Below are 22,143 nucleotides of genomic sequence, written 5' to 3'. Positions count from 1 at the left end.
CTATTCAGAGTCTTTAGAGAGAGCCCTTTAGACAGCATCTTAAGGAGCTAATTCCTTTTAAATCTAATATACACCCCTTAGTTGCTGTTTCTTCTAAAGAATATTTCATATTCAAGAATGTTGCTTTATTTTTTTGAGATGGAGTCTCACTTTGTTGCCAAGGCTGGAGTGCAGTGGTGCTCTCTGCAGCCTCTGCCTCCCGGGTTCAAGTGGTTCTCCTGCCTCAGCCTCCTGAAGAGCTGGGATTACAGGCATGCACCACCATGCCTGGCTAATTTTTGTATTTTTAGTAGAGACCAGGTTTCACCATGTTGGCCAGGCTGGTCTTGAGCTCCCGGCCTCAAGTAATCCGCCTGCCTCGGCCTCACAAAGTGCTGGGATTACAGGCATGAGCCACCGTGCCCAGCCTTTGCTTTGGTTTTAAAAGTACTTATAATACTCAAATACCTATGTTGGCTATTTGTTTTTATCCAACTCATGGGCAGAAAAAAATAAAAGTTTATTTAGATCAAATTCTGCGCAGTTCCTTTCCCTCCTACTATTATTGTTAAAGAATTGTGTGCCATCATTAGGCCAAGTTGGTGCAGCAGCTACAATAATTCCCAACTTGTCTTCTCCCAGACTGGAGGGGCTCAGGCAGCTCCTCTAGGATCTATCATATTCTGCATCTCAGCTTTACCTATAACACTCCCACCCCTCCTGTACCAGCGATTCACCCAACTAAATTATACACCATTATCAGGTCAATTCTTAAATAGCTCAACAACAACAACAAGATGTTGGCGGCATTCCCATTTTACTGGCAGAAACTGAGGCTTTCATTGGTGAAGAAACTTGCCTAGGATCACAGTGTCTTAGTTTCTCAGGGCTACCATAACAAAACACCACAGACAGGGTGGCTTAAACAACAGAACTTTATTTTCTCACGGTTCTGGAAACTAGAAGTCCAGGACCAGGCAGGTTTGGTTTCTTCTGAGGCCTGTCTCCTTCACCTGGAGAGGGCTGCCTTCTCACTGTGTCCTCACATGGCCTTTCCTCTGTGCCTGTCATCCCTGGACTCTCTCCATGTGGACCAATTTCCTCTTCCTACAACGACACCAGTCAGATTGGATTTAGGGCCTATCCTAATGGCCTCATTTCAATGTAATCATTTTTAAATGCCATGTGTTCAGATAGTCACATTCTGAGGTACTCAGGCTTCAACAAATGAATTTTGGAGGACACAATTCAGACCATAACACAATGCAACGTATGTCTCAGATGAGATCTGAATGAATTATCAGCCTAACCTCCAAGCAGATTCTTTCAACAGACTGCAAGGTGCACTGGAGAGCTTTAGACTAGAGGCTTAAGAGGTCATTTAGGCAATATTTACAGAACTGCTAAGTGCCAGGAGTGGGGGATGTAAGTCAACAAAATCGTTCTTCATTTCACTAAGTTTACAGTCTACCATGGGGAAGAGACAAATACTGAATAGGCAATTATATTACTCTCAGTAAAATAACAACTGGGAACAGTTTCTGGGGATTACTTTACATATGAAGGAAATGCAAAAAACACTTTGTCAGGATTATTCCTGTAGAAAATCAGTTGTGACTAGGTCAACCAAACATGGCCACTGTGAACCATCTTGTTGGGCATAGAAATGGTTTTGTTAAAAATGGATTTCTCCACAGAGCATGGTGGCTCATGTCTGTAACTCCAGCACTTTGGGAGACTGAGGCAGGAGGATTGTTTGAGACCAGGAGTTTGAGACCAGTTTGGGCAACAAAGCAAGATCCTGTCTTAAAAAAAGAAAAAAAAATCAGGGTGTGGTGGTGGGGGCCTGTAATCACAACTACTTGGGAGGCTGAGGCAGAAGCATCACTTGAGCCAGAGAGGTGGAAGTTGTAGTAAGCTGAGATTGCACTACTGCACTCCATCCTGGGCGACAGAGTGACACCCTGTCAAAAAAATTAAAATAAATAAATAAATAATCAATTTCCCATATGCTTCTGTTATAAAGAAGTCTTAAAAAAATTGCCTGCTCCCTTAAATCAGCCTTTTCACTGAGTTTAAATTTAGTTCAAATTTGAACAAATATGGATGCTAATACTGTCATTTATTGAGTAGTTACTAGTGCTAAGTGCATTGTATGTAACACCTTGAATCCTTACCTGAAGTCTGCAAGGTCGCTTTTATGCCCTGATTGCTGATGGGGACACAAATTCTGGAAAATTGTGACTTTAGTAACATCATAGGGAGGCACGATGGGGGGATTTGAATCTTGGCCTGAGGGTTCCAGAGCTGTGGCTTTTCCTGGGGTTACTCTGTTAATTGATTTCTAGTTATTTCTGATCTACAAGCCGTGGCATTATAAATTTTAGATGCTGAAGAAAACTAAACTATATGTCAAGGATTAAGGCTTGTGAACCCCCAAAATTTGAGACAGGTCTCAATTAATTTAGAAAGTTTATTTTGCCAACGTTAAGGAAGTACACCTGTGACACAGCCTCAGGAAGTCCAGATGACATGTGCCCAAGGTGGTTGGGGCACAGCTTGGTTTTATACATTTTAGGGAGGCAGGAGACATCAATCAATATACGTAAGTACACTGGTTCCTTCCAGAAAGGTGGGGACAACTCCGAAGCAGGAAGGGCTTCCAGGTCACAGGTAGATGAGAGACAAATGGTTGCATACGAGTTTCTGATAAGCCTTTCCAAAGGAGGTAATCAGAATATGCATCTATCTGTTAGCAGAGGGATGTCTGACTAGAATGGGAGGCAGGTTTTGCCCTGAGCAGTTCCCAGCTTGACTTTTTCCTTTTGCTCAGTAATGTTGGGACCCCAACATTTTCACAGGCTTTACATTCTATTACTCTTTGGTTACTACGTGCTAGCATACAAATAAATAGTACAAAACCAAGAAGGCATCCACCTTTCGGTTGTCTCTTCACGTGTAAAACAACATTTAGGGTTAAGTGTCTTCACAACTGGCGGCGCAAAGGTGAAAAACCGATACTAAAAAAGCGCGTAGAAAATCGTCACCTCACAGCCTGGGCAACACCGGGAGACCTCATTTCTACAAAAATAATTCGCCTAGCATAGTGGTGCGCGCCTGCGGTCCCAGCTACTTGAGAGGTTGAGATGGGAGAATCGCTTGAGGTAGGGCAGCAAGAGTTCCAAGCTGCAGTGAGCTAAGAACGCGACGCTGCACTCCAGTATGACCGACAGCGTGAGACCTTGTCTCAAAAAAACAAAAACCCGTTACCCCACCAAGAAGGTGCTTTTGCACATTGTTTTAATGCTTAACGCTTTCAGAATGCCAGCCTGGCGGTAGCAACTCACCAACAAGAAATCAACAGTGGAGCTAAACCTCTCACTTCCGGAGTGCTGCAAGCGCAGAAAATATACGTCAGGTACGGAGGCAGGACTTCCGTCCTGCGCGTCGTATTAGACGGAAGCCGAGCGGGTCCATTCTTCGTGGGTTTGCGGACCCACCAGCAAAGGCGAACGGTGTCGCAGGGACATCTTCTGGCCGTTTCCGTCGCCTGCGTGGCCCTCTCACCCCGGTCTTCCATTAGAGGCGCAGACGTTTGGGCCTAAGCGTTGGGCGAAGCGACGCCCTGCCCTTCCCCACCAACGGCCATTCTCTGGACCTATCTTTCTTCCGGGAGGCGGTGACAGCCGCTGGGACGTGTTGCAGCCGGAGTCTCTCCCCTGTAATGCGCTCCCGTTAGTGCTTTCCCCCCCTGGAAAATCGTGGCTTCTGTATTATTTGTCATCTTTCCTGTGTAGGAGCAGGGAGGGCTTCCTCCCAGCGTCCTAGGCGGCGGTACAGCCCGTCGTAGAAGAATTAGAGTAGAAGTTGTTGGGTCCGCTCTGAGGACTCAGCCGCCTCATGGGGGTCCAGGGGCTCTGGAAGCTGCTGGAGTGCTCTGGGCGTCAGGTCACCCCCGAGGCACTGGAAGGGAAGATCCTGGCTGTTGGTATCCTTAACGCCGCGTTGGGACTTGGGATGCAGGGATTCGGGCTGGATTCCTCTCGGGGCTCTGCCTTGGGGACAGAGTGGCATCTGCAGGATGATGGTCTTGGGTCAGGGTCGCTATAGAATCTCTGTCACTAGGGTTTCTAAGTACAGTCGTACCTCGGTATCCCCGGGGCTTTGGTTCCAGCCCCCCCTCCCCATACCGCGATGTTCAAGTTCCGTCAAGTCCCTTATATAATGGCGTGGTATTTGCATATAAACTATGCACTGCCTCCCGTAATCTTTTAAATCGCTTCTAGATTACTTGTAATACCGAATGCAATGTAAGTGATCTGTAAATAGTTGTTATACTGTATTTTAAAATTTTTTGTAGTTTTTATTGCTATGTTTTATTTATTTATTTTTTTTCCACTGCAAATATTTTTGATCCGTGGTAGGTTGAGTGCGGAATCGGGTGATGAGGAGGGCCGCCCTGTCTGCTTTCCCCAGCTTTGCAGTCTTAGCGGCCTGTGCATCCTGGTTTGTCTCTTTGTGGCAGTGCTTTATGTTCCTCTCTGCTTTAATTCTCTCATCTGCAAAGTGGAGGTGGTGATAGTATCTACACACAGGATTGGAATGAGGAATAAATAAATTACCTAAATGGGAGAAGTTTAGCGCGATTAATACAGTAAATCTTAAAGTTATTATCCCGTCCGGGAGGTCAGTATGGAGAGAAGAGTAGATTTCGACCATCAGTTTTGCTTGAGTCTTGCCCCATTTATGTTCCTAAGAGGAAGGGTAGTGTGGACAGGTGTTTTACCATTTTTTTTAAATTGACTTTTTAAGGACTGTTGTTTTTGTACATGTTTGGCTGGTTTTGTTTGTCATTGGGATTAAATTCTTTTTTCATTAGCAAAACGTGATACTGTTTTTGAAATTTTGATCTTTGTTACGTAGTCTTTTTTTTTTTTTCTTTTGAGTGTCTATTCTGGCTCAGAATCTGGTGATACCTTACACCAATTTCCTAAATGGGGATCTATGAGTCTAGGGGCTCGTGGGTTTGTGGAAAGAGTCCTGTAAATGATTGCGGGGGGGATTGGGGACCGGAAATGGAGTGCAAGAGTGTGTGGGCGTTCAGCAAAGAAGTCCCTGACTGCGGAGCCCTAATTCTTCAGTGGGTACACAACTTATAAATAAAACGACATTGATAAGTTTTAAAATATAATGAGATTGTTATCATGTTTTGGAAATGGATAATCTTTGAATACATCTGTAATTGATTTTTGGCTTAAAAGTTTTTATGCAGGGTACTTTGAATTGGGGATAGCCAAAGGGTTTTTTTTTTTTTTTTAGAGCACATGCCCTGTTGCTGCCCTCAAGCGGTTCCTCTATATCGTTGCAGTCTAAAGATTTTCTCAGAAATAAAGGGTAAAAGTTGGTTTTCAGTGACAAGAACCCTTAAAACTTCAGCAAAGATTTAGATCATTTTATGTAGCAGCCCTTGTGAAGACTTACTAAAGAGGACTGTGGCCAGGCTCAGTGGCTCACGCCTGTCATCCCAGCACTTTGGGAGGTCAAGGCAGGAGGATCATTTGAGCCCAGGGGTTCAAGACAAGCCTGGGCAACATTGTGAACCCCTGTCTCTACATGCAGTCAAAAAATTAGCTGGACATGGTGACCTGCACCTGTGGTCCCAGCTACACGGACGCCTGAGGCAGGAAGATTGCTTGGGCCCAGGAAGTCAAGGCTGCAGTGAGCCGTGTTCATGCCTGTCTCTTAATAAATAAAGAGGACTGTGAAAGACATTCTAGTCATAATGACAACCTCATATATTTATAATAACCTCATTTATGTCAAAGGAGAATATCTGATTACTTGTTCTACAATTGATTTTGCTTTATTTTCGTTTTCACGGGAATTAAGACACCTGAAATTATTTAGATTTTATTGTATTGTTTGTTAATGACAAACTTACCTATGATTATACTAGTTTCAAAATTTACTCTTGTATCCCTATAATAAATTGTTTGGTCTTTAAACCGTCTATATAGCTTAGTGTCTTATTTATACAGTCTAAATGTCTGTGTCAAATAATGCAGAATTACCAGTTAAACTTTTGTCTCTTAGATTTTAATGTTTCTAAGATGCATTTAAATGTATTAGCAAGTTATTACATTCTCTTTAGGCTATGTATAGTAATGGGGATTAATTACATTTTAAGTCACCTAACTAAAGAACTAAAGAAACTTATTTTTTGTATTAAAATGCTATTGGTCTTTGGGTCTTATACCTAAAGTGATTTTTGGCTTTGCTGCAGATTTTAACTTTTCTGTCTGCGGGAATTTAATTTTGCGTTTATAAACTTACTGAAGTTTATAATTAGACAAGTCAAATCATACAAATATTTTCAGATTGTCTCATTTTTCATATTTCTTGTCTAATAATTTATGTGAATATTTTCAGATCATCTAATTTTACATATTTCATCTCTAAGAATTCAAGACAAAATTCTCAACCCTAGCTGAGTGTTGGCACTACTTGTAGTTAATTGAAAAATAAAAAATAAAAGAAGACCTACCTCTGTATCTATGATTTAAAATTTTAGGCCCATGGGGTTTAATAATCCATATGTTTCAGAAGCTTCATATCCATTCTAATGGATAGCAGGGATGAGAGTCACTGATCTGAAACTAGATTTCCTCACTTAAGTTAAAGTTTAAAGTAGTGGGCCAAGTAGAACCTAATTTAGTCCTATGCAATAGCGAGCTCCATGGCTTTTCCAGACTGTACGTGTAGCAAGCAGAAACATCGATCTAGTTAACCAGACAGTTGTACATCAACACCAAGTTCTACTTCTGAGATGTGTCTTTTATCCGACCTCTTCTCATGGTCTCCACCACTACTCTCTGCATTAGCTTGGGCTATTTTAACTCATTTTAGAACTGGTTTCCTAATAATCTGTTCTTCACATATTCATCAAAGTTAATCCTTAAATCACGTTCTAGAAACTTCCCGGTGGCTGTATCACCTCCTGCCATTCCTTTTGTCCTGCTGCACTGGCTTCCTGGAGATAGGGACCGTCTCCGTTTTGTTCATGGCTGAATTGTTTGGTGCATATCCCTAGGGTCTTGGATATGCCTGGCCCATGGTATTACTAAATATTATGGAAATAAGCATAGCATTAACTTACTGTCCACTAGGTGTTTTGTTACAGTGTTTTGTAAGTTAATTGTTGATGAGCCTACATTTTTTTTTTATGTTAGTAAAAGTTAGGCAGTGTACATTCATTTCAATACTAAACTGTTCAACTTATTTAATAGCAGATTTTTATTGTGTATAAGAGTCCCTGTGAAAGCGAGTGCAGTGCACAAATTGCCTGGGCAAGCCATGGAGCACACAGGCTTGGTGTTTTCCCTGCTAGATGATAAACTCCATAGGGCCAATACTGTGTTTTGTTCAGTGCATTGGATATGCCAGTGCATAGAAAAATTGCTGCCACATAATAAAAACAGAAATAACTTGATGGGATTCCTTCAATGTTCTTTCCCTGTGTTAGAAATTTACCTGCAGGCCGGGCGCGGTGGCTCACGCCTGTAATCTCAGCACTTTGGGAGGCTGAGACGGGCGTATCTCAAGGTCAGGAGATCGAGACTATCCTGGCTAACACGGTGAAACCCCGTCTCTACTAAAAACACAAAAAATTAGCCGGGCGCGGTGGCGGGCACCTGTGGCCCCAGCTACTCGGGAGGCTGAGGCAGGAGAATGGCGTGGGCCTGGGAGGCGGAGCTTGCAGTGAGCCGAGATTGTGCCACTGCCCTCCAGCCTGGGCGACAGAGCGAGACTCTGTCTCAAAAAAAAAAAAAAAAATTTTTTTTTTGCAAAAATTTTCTCCCATTCTGTAGGTTGCCTGTTCACTCTGATGGTAGTTTCTTTTGCTGTGCAGAAGCTCTTTAGTTTAATTAGATCCCATTTGTCAATTTTGGCTTTTGCTGCCGTTGCTTTTGGTGTTTTAGACATGAAGTCCTTGCCCATGCCTATGTCCTGAATGGTACTGCCTAGGTTTTCTTCTAGGGTTTTTATGGTATTAGGTCTAACATTTAAGTCTCTAATCCATCTTGAATTAATTTTCGTAAAAGGAGTAAGGAAAGGATCCAGTTTCAGCTTTCTACTTATGGCTAGCCAATTTTCCCAGCACCATTTATTAAATAGGGAATCCTTTCCCCATTTCTTGCATCATTCTTAGCAAACTATCACAAGAACAGAAAACCAAACACCGCATGTTCTCACTCATAGGTGGGAACTGAACAATGACATCACTTGGACTCGGGAAGGGGAACATCACACATCGGGGCCTATCATGGGGAGGGGGGAGTGGGGAGGGATTGCATTGGGAGTTACACCTGATATAAATGACGAATTGATGTGTGCTGACGAGTTGATGGGTGCAGCACACCAACATGGCACAAGTATACATATGTAACAAGCCTGCACGTTATGCACATGTACCCTAGAACTTAAAGTATAATTAAAAAAAAGAAATTTACCTGCAAAAATTAGTATCAGTTCAGGTTTCTCTCTGGTTTTTTTTTTTCTCTTGAGACGGAGCCTTCCATTGTCACCCAGGCTGGAGTGCAGTGGCGCGATCTCGGCTCACTGCAACCTCCGTCTCCTGGGTTCAAGCGATTCTCCTGCCTCAGCCTTAAAGGTGCACGCCACCACGCCTGGCTAATTTTTGTATTTTTAGTAGAGACAGGATTTCACCATGTTGGCCAGGATGGTCTCGATCTCCTGACCCCAGGTGTTCAGCCCACCTCGACCTCCCAAAGTGCTGGGATTACAAGCATGAGCCATGTGCTTAGCCTCAATATATTTTAAAATAGGAATGTATACAAGGAGGAGGTCTTCATCTAGACTGAGGAAGGGACCCATAGACCGAGGCCTTAGAGTAGGAGAGAACTAGGCGGAGAGAGGGAAAAACTTTCAGGCAGAGGAAGCAGCATGTGAGAAGAACTTGGAGGCAGGAAGGAGCTTAGTGATTTCCAGGATTTGAGAAAAACCCAGTGGCAGGAAGTGAGCAGAGGCTTCCTAGACCAGGAGGAGAAGTTTTAGATGGTATCTTGAAGGCAGTGGGAAGCTTTGGAGGGTTTTCACCAAAGACACATTGATGAAATCTAGTATATACCTTCAAGATATATTAGAAGGTAGAATTGATAGACCTGGTAATAGTTGATGGAGGGGGGGCTATAGAGGGTGATGCCCAGCATTCTGGCTCGGGTGAATGGCAGTGATATTCAATGAGATGGGGGCATGAGCAGCTTAGTGGAGAAGAAATGGAGTTCAGTTTTGATCATGTTAAGTTTGAAATGTCTGTGAGGCATGGGGTAGAGATGTCATCTGTGCTCTCTGTTCTGGGGTCAAGAAAGCGCTCTGGGCCAGACATATACATGGAGTCAGGGTGTGGTGTGTGTGGAGGGGAGTGGAGGTTCATAGTTCAGACAGGAGGAAAGAAGATGGACTGAGAAAGATCACTGACGAAGTGAATACTCTAACAGTGTTACAGGAGCTAGCAGAGTCTGAGAGCAGGAAAACCAGCAGAGCGCAGTGTCGCTCTTTCTTTTGGACAGATATAAAATTTTTTGAGAAGTACTTTTTAGAAAAGTTTAAAAATATAAGAAAACTTCAAGATGAAAATATTATCTTTAATCTCGGCAGACGTAATATATACTCTTAATATTTTGGTGTGTGAACTTCTAGTTTTTTATATCTAACATATATACTGTATCAGAAAATGGAGTTACACTTTATATGCTTTTATAACCTGTTTTATTATCTTTAATAATATTTAATGATTATCTTCCTTATCATGCATACTCCTGCAACTTCCATTTTTAAGGGATTTTTGGTATTCTAGCCAATAGGTCTGCTGTAGTTAGTTTTTTTCGTTGTTGTTGTTGTTGTTGTTTTTTGAGATGGAGTCTTGCTCTGTCGTCGGAGTGCAGTGGCACGATCTCGGCTCACTGCAACCTCTGCCTCCTGGGTTCAAGCGATTCTCCTGCCTCAGCCTCCTGAGTAGCTGGGATTACAGGCACGCGCCACCATGCCCGGCTAATTTTTGTATTTTTAGTAGAGACAGGGTTTCACCATGTTGGCCAGATGGTCTTGATCTGTTGACTTCATGATCCGCCCGCCTTGGCCTCCCAAAGTGCTGGGATTACAGGTGTGAGCCACCACGCCTGGCCCATAATTAGTTTTGTAGAAAGACCTGCTGGGAAACTTTTAAACTGTTTGTTATATTTTCGTTATTATTAACAAGCATTCTATAAATAACTCTCATTATATATCCGTGATGATTTTTTGAGGATCAACGTCTGAAAGTGGTAAAATAGACTGCAAAGTTTTAAAGTTTTTTTCTCTATGAATTGTCAAATTGTCCTCCAGAAAATTTGTGCTAATTCATGAAAATTCTTTAGCAATCACTTGTCTTTTTAAAGAAGCGATTCTTTGCAACGAGACTTCTTAAAAGGATATGTCTGTCTTTGTATAATTTTAAAACGCAGTATGTGAATAGGGGTAACAAGAGCTCAACTAAAGTTAACTGACTTTAGGTAGATCCCATGAGAGCTAAATGGTTTTCAGTTTTAAATGAATAGTGATAAGTATTTAGTGTTCAACATTTGGATAATATCAGTTATTAGGAAATTGAAGTTGTGAGGATGAAGAGAAAAATTCCAGAGATTTTTTCCATTAACAATTCTTCCAGATATTAGCATTTGGTTAAACCAAGCACTTAAAGGAGTCCGGGATCACCACGGGAACTCGATAGAAAACGCTCACCTTCTCACTTTGTTTCATCGGCTCTGCAAACTCTTATTTTTTCGAATTCGTCCTGTTTTTGTGTTTGATGGGGATGCTCCACTATTGAAGAAACAGACTTTGGTAAGTGTCATCTAGTTTTCGGTAAGTGTCAAATAATTGTTTTCTTTCTGCATTCTTAGAAAAGTTCACATAAAATTTCTGTTTTCTCTTTAGAATTTTAGAGACAGACTTATTTTGACATATATTTAATTTAATTACGTCTACTTTTTTATCTTGAACAATTTTCATTTTAAAAAGTTTTATGAGAGTTCATCATGGGCACAATAAAAAGATAAAATTTATTTATCTAAGTTTATTTATCTAAAATTTATTTCAAAGATAAAATTTAACTTTTAAATAAAATAAAACTAACTACTAAAAACCTTGCCATTGAGAGTTTTCCTTTTAGAGGATCTTGTTAGGTGTTCTATATTTATTTCAAGGATGCTGCCATCACTCAGAACACTGTGGAAACCCTCTTTGGGAAGTGCCTCCCTGAATCTGAGATCACGTATCCTCCGTGATAGCAAGCCTTCTCTTGAGGGGAATTGGATTTTAGGAGTAAGCAATGTTATGTGGTGCCAAGTGGTGACTAAAGTGGATTATCTAGGAAGGAAATTGACCATGATATAGAAGAATGAGAATGAGTTGCAGCTTTATTGTTCTGGAAGTAGTTTTAAAAAATGTTTTTGGAAAGCTGGGGGCAGGAGGATTGCTTGAGCCCAAGTCCAGCCTGGGCAACACAGGGAGACCCCATCTCTAAAAAAATGACATAAAATAATGTTTAAACAGTCCAAATAACAGCACCCATTTGGATATATGACTTTTATTTTTTGAAAATGCCAAAGTAATGGAATGATGACTTTGTAATCATACCAGACATACTCTCTAATTAAGTGAGGATATAGGATAAAAGTAAGGCTTTATAAATGCTGGGGGATGTTTATTGCCTCAGTAAGAGTGTCTAGACTTGAATGTTGCAGTTTTCAGTTACCCAAGGCATACTGTAAGTCAGGTACTTTGTGGAAGGATTAGAAAGGAAAAGAGAATATCTTGGTTATTTTTATCTGAAATTTAGCTATAAGCACGGGGCTATCCATTTGTCACGACTTGAACATTTCTTACAAGATATTTCTATACGTTTTAGAATTTCTTGTGATATATAATCTTGAATATTGAAGGGCAGAATTACATGTAAGTAATGCATGTTTATAAAAAGCAATATTAGGAGTTGTTTTTGGTGTCACTGTGACATTTTATAGAATAAATAAATAATTCCTTTTGGGAAGCATTTAAGCTTTCCACTTCTTGGGCATATTAAAGAACATTTAAAAGAAACTGAAAGTAAATTAATAGTTTCCCAAATATATTGTATAGTAGCCCATTAAGTAATAGATAGAAACTCTGGGTATCCTTTATGTAGCAGCAAGCTGAAGATATTCGTTTATATGGCAATTAGGAGGAAAAGCTGAAGCAACCATAGTCTGAAAACTCAGACAAACCAAATTCTATGGGAAATAAATCACAGAAATGTTTCTAGTCGTCTAATATCCTGAAGTGAGATCTCACATCCTTTCTTCTCATAGGCGAAGAGAAGGCAGAGAAAGGACTTAGCGTCCAGTGACTCCAGGAAAACGACAGAGAAGCTTCTGAAAACATTTTTGAAAAGACAAGCCATCAAAACTGCCTTTAAAAGCAAAAGGCAAGAGGAAAATTACAGTCATGTTAGAGATGAAGTTTTTTAAAAGTGATTTTTGTCTTGAATTCCTGCGACTCTCTTTCCCTATGTAATTTTAACTTTCAACAGAAAATAGAGAATGAAATGAGACAAGTAGGCTGCCATTTGACGTGGTAATTTGGAGTTGTGGCAATTCTCCATTCTGTGAGAATCAACTTTGCTAATGAGAAAAAACAGCTGTTGTGTTGTGTCATGTACACTTTTTGCTTTGATTATGCTCTTCTTGGCTCTGGGTGAGCAGCCCCGCCACGGTTCCTTTCTTTCTCTCGACTGCATTTATTTTCCACAGCAGTGGCCCGAGGGCAGCCAAGTCAGGTCCCTGTTCACCATCCTGAGCAGAGTCTGTGTAATCAGTAGGGGAGTATTAATTGACTCAAAATCATATTTCATATAATCTGTTTAAAGATTTGTGTACTTTCCAGAGATGAAGCACTACCCAGTCTTACGCAGGTTCGAAGAGAAAACGACATGTATGTTTTGCCTCCTTTACAAGAGGAAGAAAAGCACAGGTAAATGTTTAACTCTTTAAGAATATTATTTTAGTAATTGCTACATTCGGACACATTTAAACCTTGATGTGTTATCTACATAATAAGGCATGTGAAGATTTCTTAATGCATCTGAAATAGGCACGATGTGTACCTTTCAGAATATTTTTCAAAGACTAAAGTTTTTATTTACTATTCTTTGTGTTTTGGTGATTCATGATTCTTATTCCTCTTCATTCTAAAGAACTTCTGCCAGGGCTGTGGATTTAAAATTCTCCAAGGCATGAATTTTAGTTTTCCTTGCACTTTGCTTGCACAAGCTCTTTCTAGCTGCTTTTCAATCCAATATGGTCTCTCTCACCATGATGCTAAAATACCACAACCCATGACATTCTTATTGCTAAATCTAGCAGATGCTTTGAACTTCTCAGTGTACTCGACTTCTCTGCCCTAAAAACCATGCTGCACTGCCCCACTCCCCTGGCATCTCTCTGGCCCTTTCTGCTTAGCCTCTCTGTGGACTCCACTTCCTCTGTCTATCTCTTCATGGTTGGTAGCTTCTGTGTTTGAAGTGAAGGTGGAGAACGAGAAACTCGACAGTTGGCCTTTGTCCCCTGTCCTTCCCTCCACCTCTTCCTTTCCCAGGAGTTCCCAAGAGACGACTTAGCTTTTGAATCAGCACAGTTCTATTTGTCTCCATTGCTCCCACTGTCCTTTTTTCTCCAGGTTACATTATTCGTTTTTAAACTTCTTTCTGTCTTTGTATTTTTCTTACCCTTTTTGTAATAACTCCTCCTACCAAGCCCAATCTCTGTTTTGTGTTATAGTCTGTTTAAAATCCAAATCTGATACTGTCATTTCCTTACTTAAAACACTTTCTAGCTTCTCTTTTCTTTTTTTTTTTTTTGAGGTGGAGTCTCTGTTGCCCAGACTGGAGTGCAGTGGCACAATCTCAGCTCACTGCAACCCCAACCTCCTGGGTTTAAGTGATTCTCTTGCCTCAGCCTCTGGAGTAGCTGGGATTACAGGCACCTGCCACCACACCTGGAAAATTTTTTATATTTTTAGTAGAGTCGAGGTTTCACCATGTTGTCTGGGCTGGTCTCAAACTCCTGACCTCAAGTGATCCACCTGCCTCGGCCTCCCAAAATGCTGGGATTACAGGCGTGAGCCACCACACTCAGCTTAGCTTCTCATTTCTTTAGGATAAAACTTTAACTCCTTAATTACATTTTCCAGTCTTATCCCTTCCTCTCTTCACATCCTCCACAGGCAGGCTTTCTTTTCCTTGTTTCTATATAGTTATAAAACTTAGTTCTTTGCCTGGAACACTTTTCTCCATGAACCTTCCCACTCCCTACAACTAGACTCCTCACTTATTCGTGGCTAACTCCAACCAGTGTAATTGCCGGGGATCCTGGAAAGCTTTTGTGACTCCTGCTACATTGGGTGAGGTGAATCCCTATTGCATCTCTAGTGACCTGCCCTTCCCTTGTGGTGGAAGTTACTAGATCCCACTCTAATTGCTTACTTACATGTGTCCCCCACCAGACCATGAGACCAGTAGTGGCACAGATCTTGCTGTTTTATTCACCACTGTAGCTCCTATAACGAGCAGCACCTTGCATACAAGTATCTTTGTAAGCAGTCATTAAAAATCATAGATATCGTAAAAGTGTGTTTGACTTTCAGTTCAGAAGAGGAAGATGAAAAACAATGGCAAGAAAGAATGAATCAAAAACAAGCATTACAGGTATTTAGATGATTTTTGAATTCAGAATATATTCTGTTATTTGAAATGAATGACATGAAAATGAATATTAGTGAGGTATATGAAACTATGAAAGTTCCTGATGAAAAGTAAAGACAGATGCCTTTCTGATTGTGCATATATATGTGTACATGTATGTATATAAATACACACTCACCTATACATGTGTATATATATGGAATTTGCCATTATGCACGTCTGTGTATTCAAAATAAGCCATTTGTCTTTTACAACCAACCAACCAACCAATAGTAATATGTGCTTACATAGAAAATATAGAAAACATATCATTCATAAATAACTTGTGGTAACATTGTGATATATTTTCATCCATTCTTCACCTGCCCCATATAATTGTATACCTGTGTGTGTATTTGTATACATGTATCAAATGTACATATGTACATATCTATGTGTACACATATGTGTGTACATTCTAGTTATCTGTTGCTGTGTAACTTAGTGATTAAAACATCTTTTGTTTTCATCACCTGTCTGGGTTCCAGGGGTTGATGAGCTCAGCCAGGCAGTTATCTCTGGGGTCTCTTGTGTAGATGCAGCCAGTCTGTAGCTGGGGCTGGAGTAACTAACAAGGCTTCCTTGCTGCCATGGGTGGTGGTTGATGCTGGCTGTCAGCCAGACTTCCGTGCGGCTGGCGCCAGAGCCCTACTTGTGGCCTCTCCATGTGGCCTGGGCTTTTTCCCAGCATGGTGGCTATGTTCTGAGGGTGTGCATCCCAACGTCCTAAGCAGAAGCCCTGTTGCCTTTCTGACCTAGCTTTGGAAGTTGTGCAGCATCCTTCCCACCACATCCTGTTCCTCAGAAGTTAGTTACTAAGGTCAGCCCCTAGCAGAGAGTTAGACAAGAAGAATGTCCCACACACATTTTCATGAATAACATTTTTACAAATTGAGATTATGCCTTATATATATATATAAAATATATATATATTTTTTCATAAACATTTTTTTCAAGTTTGTTAGTGTCACAGATAGCATTTTTTTGATTCCCAAATTCACTGTTTCTTGTTTGTTCATATTGTTTTGTTGTATTAGGTAGAAGACTTTTGAGCTAAAACCTCTAGATCCTTCAGGTTGTGGAGGTGCTGTGCTGTTAATGCAGCTAGTGAGAGCAGTCTTAGTTAAGACCATGGGCCTCGAGGTCAGAAAGACCTGCGTTTCAATCCAGGCTCCACTGTTCACTAGCTGTGTGATCTTACACAGATTAAATTCTCCAAGGCTTTATTTTTCTTTTTTTGTAAAATGAAATTGATATCAGTGCCTTCCTGATAGGGGTGATGGGAGCATTAGTGAGGGAAGGCACAGGAAACGCTGAGCTCAGTGACAGTTCTGTCCTGCGCGTTTGCTGGTTAGTATGTACACATGTAACATACAGACATGCAGGACAGCAGGTTGTATTAGCTACTTTTTTACTAATGAAGGATTTTAAAGTACTTTCGGTAATGAGTTAAAATTGAGTAAAGTTTTACGCTTTTCCATGTCTCCTGTGAATTTCCTACTTTTAATTTCATTTTTTATGTTATAAGCAAAATAAAACTAATTTAATTACAGGAATTATATATGTTGCTTGAATTCTTAAGGCTCATTCTGTCTTGGGTTCTTGCATTTTCTGTTCTCTCAGCCTGAAATGCTCTGTCCTTAGGCTCTTTGATATCTTTCAAGTCCCTGCTCACACATCCTCTTTTTAGTGGGGTCTTCTTTATTTGTCAAATGAATCCGTTTTTTCTGCTTTCTTTTCATGTAATCACTCTCATATCAGATAAATATGCTTTATTTTCTTACCATTATCTTGTTCATTTATTTATTTATTTATTGTCTGCCCTCCTCTACTCCTAAGAGCAGGGACCTTATCTGGCACCTTATCTGATCTCACAGTACCTTAGCACCTAGAACAGTGCCTGGTGCCTTAGAGGTGCCTGCTGAGTATTTTTTCTTTTGAATGAATTAAAGAGTGAATGGCTACATTCCCTAATCTGCCTACTCACTTTGTTGCCTGTCACAGATTATATGCAACTGTGTTTAGCTAAGTGTTGATTATGTAGAACTGTGTTCATTATATAAGCATAATACATATCCCTAATGGTGAATAGAACTAAGTGTACGAAATGTGAATTTCATGGTGCTGTGTTTTTCTCTTTACAGGAAGAGTTCTTTCATAATCCTCAAGCGATAGATATTGAGTCTGAGGACTTCAGCAGCCTGCCCCCTGAAGTAAAGCACGAAATCTTGACTGATATGAAAGAGTTCACCAAACGCAGAAGAACATTATTTGAAGCAATGCCAGAGGTAAAACATACAACCATACATTCATGCTTAGAATTAAGAACTTCAGCAAAACTTTTTGTTAGAAAGAAGAGAAAATGGATAAGCAATACTTACATGATAACTCAGTTAACCATAAACAGCATTTCTGTATCTCCGAGATTCTAAGAAGCATTGTTTATTTATATGTTTGAGCCTATAGACATTTACTCTAAGCAGTCTTTCTTGGCTTTTGACGCAAGACTTCTCCTGGTCTTTGTTCTCACAGCACCCTGTACTGTCACTTTATAGTTCTTAGCTCCAAAACATGCTTATCTTGCCCACCTCTGTATTTTCAGTGCCTAGCTCAGTCTTTTTCACATGATATGTGTCCAGTAGATGCTTACTGGCTCAGTTCTTAGGTTAGTTCATAAAAGTTATTGTAGCCTATAATAAACATTGTCTATAAAAACTAATAGTTATATAGAATCTGATCACAATGGAAAAATAAGTTCTAAATTGAAATTCCAGGTGTATCTTCCTCTGCTGCACCCCTAGAAATGCCATTGGCTCTCCACATTCCCTCCTCCTCTTCCTGGACAGTGGGAATGGGGCTTCCTCCCCTTGGAACACCTTGTAGCTTGGCAGGCCCGGAAAGCTAGAGTGGAGGTGGTGTGTGGTTGGGTGCTAGCAAATATGTCTCCTGATCATGCTACCATTGATACTTAATTCATGTGACTATTGATGACTCTCTGTCTTAGTTGCCAGTGAGTGAGTTTTCTCTTTCTATTGCTACTACCTGTTACTTCTACCATAGTTCTCCTTTCACCCACTGTAGGACAGAATAGAAATTTTGCAGCATCATCGACCTTAGTGTGTAGATGGAGTGTTTTTTATTTTCTACAATTTTTGAATATTGCTTAAATTGGTAGCAGAAATACGAAAAAGGAAGGGTATACTTCTTTTCTCATCACTCCCTGTGTTTTCCACAAAGAGTGTGCAGTAGCAGACACTAAGGTGCACAGAAGTGACATTCTTGGGTCTTTGGATATACAAAGGACAGAAGTAAATTGATTTTTATTTCAGGAAAAAAATCCAGGCTCAGTCTGTCTATGAGACATTTTATTTCTTGAGTGTGAAAGGTGGCAGCTGAGGAAGTATAATTTTGGTTGTGTAAACAATAATAGGAAGAAATGGGAGAAAGAGAGACAGTCCCTAGTGATTTACTGTTCTGCATTTTCTTCTGCAACCACGAAGTCTCGGGAAGTGGTGGACTGCAGGGTGGTGTGGAGTAGCAGCTTACTGGATCTGTCATTTTGATAGAGATGTTCTAAGTCATCCACGTTGGGCCTTTGTATCATCTGTACGTCGTGCAAATGTAATATTGGTAACAGTAGTGATGGTAGATAATAATAGCAGTAGTAATAATCATAATACCATAGTTCCATCTTACTCAGGGTTTCGGTTTCTGCAGTTTTCAGTGACCTGTGTTAAACTGTGGTCTGAAAATATTAAATGGAAAATTTCAGAAATAAGCAATTCATAAGTTTTAAGTTGCACACCATTCTGAGTAGCGTGATGAAATCTCACACCTTCCTGCTCCATCTTGCCTGGAACATGAATCTTCCCTTTGTCGAGCGTCTCCGTACTGTAGACGCTTCCTTCTTTTTAATCACTGAGTAGCTGTTGCGGTGATCAGATTGACTGTTGCGATATTGCAGTGCTTCTCCTCAAGTCACTCTTATTTGACTTAATAATGGCACAGCAGTGCAAGAGTATGATGCTGGCAATTTGAATATGCCAAAGAGAAGCTGTAAAGTGACTCCTTTAAATGAGAAGGTGAAAGTTCTTGAATTATTAAGAAAAGAAAAAAAATCGTATGCTGGCTGAGGTTGCTAAGATCTGCATAAAAATGACTTTTCTAGCTGTGAAATTGTGAAGAAGGAAAAAAGAAATTGGTGCTGGTTTTGCTGTCGTATCATAAACTGCAAAAGTCATGACCTCAGTGTGTGATAAGTGCTCAGTTAAGATGGAAAATCCATTAAATTTTCGGGTGGAACACATGAAGAGAAACATGTTCTGATTGATGACAATCGGGTTTGGTTCTGCAGTTTTAGGCGTCCTCTGGGGGTCTTGGAACATACCCCAAGGATGAGGGAGTTGTCTACTATATTAATAGATTCAATTATAGTAAATCGACATGCTTTTGATCCCAGATCTACCCCTTATTAGCCCTGTGACTCTAGGGAGGTTACCTAACCTATTTAAGTCCTGATTTCTTCATTTATAAAATGGAGGTGATATCTGTTTCATAGGATAATTGTGAGAATAAAATGAGGTATTATATATTATATGTAAAAGCACTTAGAAAAATGTCCTCCATGGGAAATGCCTTATAATGTTAAGTATTACTATTAATAACTGTGATTACTATGATTTATTGTGTCTTTTATGGGATTAGGTTGTGCTGGGCACTTCACTTGCATATTTACCTGCATTCTAGAAGATTGTTAAGCCATAATCAAATGTCATAGTGACTGCTATGCATTACATGCTCAATACATATTTATTGAATAATGGTTAAATCATAAACTGTATTCATGTTTTTTTTTTTTTTTCTTTGAGAGGAAGTCTCGCTCTTGTTCCCCAGGCTGGAGTGCAATGGTGCGATCTTCGCTCACTGTAACCTCTGCCTCCCGGGTTCAAGCGATTCTCTTGCCTCAGTCTTTGGAGTAGCTGGGATTACAGGCGCCTGCCACTACACCTGGCTAACTTTTGTATTTTTAGTAGAGACAGGGTTTTACCATGTTGGCCAGGCTATTCTCGAACTCCTGACCTCAGGTGATCCACCTGCCTCGGCCTCCCGAAGTGCTGGAATTACAGGCATGAGCCACCGCTCCCAGCCCTAGTATTCATGATTTTTTTTGCCCAACTCTTTTGAAGATTATTTTTTTAAAAGGAAGTTGTAGTTTTTCTTGTTATTCAACTTTTATAATATGAAATGACCATCAATGAAAAAAGCCAATTGTTCTTTGTTCCCTGTTGGGGAAAGGCTGGAAATATGGTAATATTATCTGTATTTAATATAAAACAGTACTTTTGTTTGTTTATTTTGCTTTTAGGAGTCCAATGACTTTTCACAGTACCAACTCAAAGGCTTGCTTAAAAAAAACTATCTGAACCAGCACATAGAACATGTCCAAAAGGAAATGAATCAGCAACATTCAGGACACATCCGAAGGCAGTATGAAGATGAAGGGGGCTTTCTGAAGGAGGTAGAGTCAAGGAGAGTGGTCTCTGAAGACACTTCACATTACATCTTGATAAAAGGTATCAGGCACCATCATTTATATATTTACATTAGAAATCAAATATATATCGTCACTCTGAATTCTATAAACTAGCACTCCTGGATAATATTAATGAAATTCTATTTATGTAATAACTGTATACTGCTATTAATGGATTAACTACTATAGTGCCAGACCACTTTAAAATTAGCTAATGAATTAACTTCTAGTTGCTGATTAAATGAAAATGTATATACTTATTTATGAGAACCAGTGTTATCTTATTCATCTTACTAGAAGTGTATTGTCACACTGTAAAACTGCATGGTGAGAAGTGTTTTAATTCTTCTTAAGGTATTCAAGGTAAGACAGTTGCAGAAGTGGATTCAGAGTCTCTTCCTTCTTCCAGCAAAATGCACAGCATGTCTTTTGACATGAAGTCATCTCCATGTGAAAAACTGAAGACAGAGAAAGAGCCTGATGCTACCCCTCCTTCTCCAAGAACTTTGCTAGCTATGCAAGCTGCCCTGATGGGAAGTAGCTCAGAAGAGGAGCTGGACAGTGAGAATCGAAGGCAGTCCCATGAGACGAATGCACCTGCTGCTGTAGACGAAGGCTCCATATCACCCCGGACCCTTTCAGCTATTCAGAGAGCTCTTGATGATGATGAAGATGTAAAAGTGTGTGCTGGAGATGATGTGCAGATGGGAGGGCCAGGAGCAGAAGAAATGCATATAAACAGCTCCACCAAGGACAGTGATGAAGGACTTAAAGTGAGAGATGGAAAAGGAATGCTGTTTACTGCAACACTTGCATCATCCAGTGCCAACTCTGCAGAGGAGCATGTAGCCAGCACTAATGAGGGGAGAGAGTCCACAGACTCAGTTCCAAAAGAACAAATGTCACTTGTTCACGTGGGGAGTGAAGCCTTTCCGATAAGTGATGAGTCTATGGTTAAGGACAGAAAAGATCGACTGCCTCTGGAGAGTGCAGTGGTTAGACATAGTGATGTACTTGGACTCCCGAGTGGAAGGGAGCTGACACCAGCACCTCCAACTTGTACAAATTCTGTGTCAAAGAGTGAAACACATGCTGAAGTGCTTGAGCAACAGGAAGAACTTTGCCCATATGAGAGTAAATTTGATTCCTCTGTTCTTTCAAGTGATGATGAAACAAAATGTAAACCAAATTCTGCTTCTGAAGTCATTGGCCCTGTCAGTTTGCAAGAAACGAGTAGCATAGTAAGTGTCCCTTCAGAGGCAGTAAGTAATGTAGAAAATGTGGTGTCATTTAATGCTAAAGAGCATGAGAATTTTCTGGACACCATCCAAGAACAGCAGACCACTGAATCTGCAGACCAGGGTTTGATTTCCATTCTGAAGGCCACGGAACCAATGGAAATTGACTCAGAAGAAAGTGAATCTGATGGTACGTGTCTGTGCTTTTGTAGAAGTTTGGAATGGTAGGATTTCACCTCTGTAGGAACTGAGAGATCCTTTTGTGTAGTCCCGTTTTTACTTTTTACAGATAAGGAACAACAGATGTAGAAAGAAAGGTGAAATGACTTTCCCAGGGACACACAGCTGGTCATGAATCTTGACTTTCCCTGTTGCTCTGCTTTTTGTTATCATTTTTAAAGGCATGACATTTCCTACTTGGGGAAGGTAAAGTTGAGTTTCCCTCTAGATTTTAAAAACTTTTTATTTTGAAATAATTATGAACTTTAAAAAGTTGGAAGAATATTATAAAATACCGGTTCCTTCATCCAGTACCTCAGTGGCTAGCATGTTATCAC

General features: G+C 40.4%; 1 protein-coding gene and 1 long non-coding RNA gene across 2 annotated transcripts in view; one reads left to right on the top strand and one right to left on the bottom strand.

Moving 5' to 3' along the window:
* Window positions 1-937: 937 nt before the first annotated feature.
* On the bottom strand, window positions 938-3,579 carry LOC115894540. Its single transcript, XR_004054652.1, has 2 exons — window positions 3,327-3,579; window positions 938-1,086 (listed from the first exon to the last, which is right to left on the bottom strand). It is a non-coding gene; the product is annotated as an uncharacterized LOC115894540 (long non-coding RNA).
* Window positions 3,580-3,635: 56 nt separating this feature from the next.
* The window catches only part of ERCC5 (ERCC excision repair 5, endonuclease), a 30,670-nt gene continuing 12,162 nt past the window's right edge, over window positions 3,636-22,143 (top strand). The window contains exons 1-8 of the mRNA XM_010353079.2: window positions 3,636-3,967; window positions 10,706-10,881; window positions 12,387-12,502; window positions 12,961-13,047; window positions 14,719-14,779; window positions 16,960-17,103; window positions 20,181-20,388; window positions 20,703-21,776. Of these exons, the coding sequence (XP_010351381.2) occupies window positions 3,880-3,967; window positions 10,706-10,881; window positions 12,387-12,502; window positions 12,961-13,047; window positions 14,719-14,779; window positions 16,960-17,103; window positions 20,181-20,388; window positions 20,703-21,776 (1,954 nt within the window). The 5' untranslated portion in view covers window positions 3,636-3,879. The remainder of the gene's footprint in view (window positions 3,968-10,705; window positions 10,882-12,386; window positions 12,503-12,960; window positions 13,048-14,718; window positions 14,780-16,959; window positions 17,104-20,180; window positions 20,389-20,702; window positions 21,777-22,143) is intronic.

The sequence above is a fragment of the Rhinopithecus roxellana genome, chromosome 18 (genome assembly GCF_007565055.1).
Source record: "Rhinopithecus roxellana isolate Shanxi Qingling chromosome 18, ASM756505v1, whole genome shotgun sequence".
NCBI classification, from domain to species: domain Eukaryota; kingdom Metazoa; phylum Chordata; class Mammalia; order Primates; family Cercopithecidae; genus Rhinopithecus; species Rhinopithecus roxellana.
Note: the sequence above shows the minus strand (reverse complement) of the source record. Positions and strands in the feature narration are given on the sequence as shown.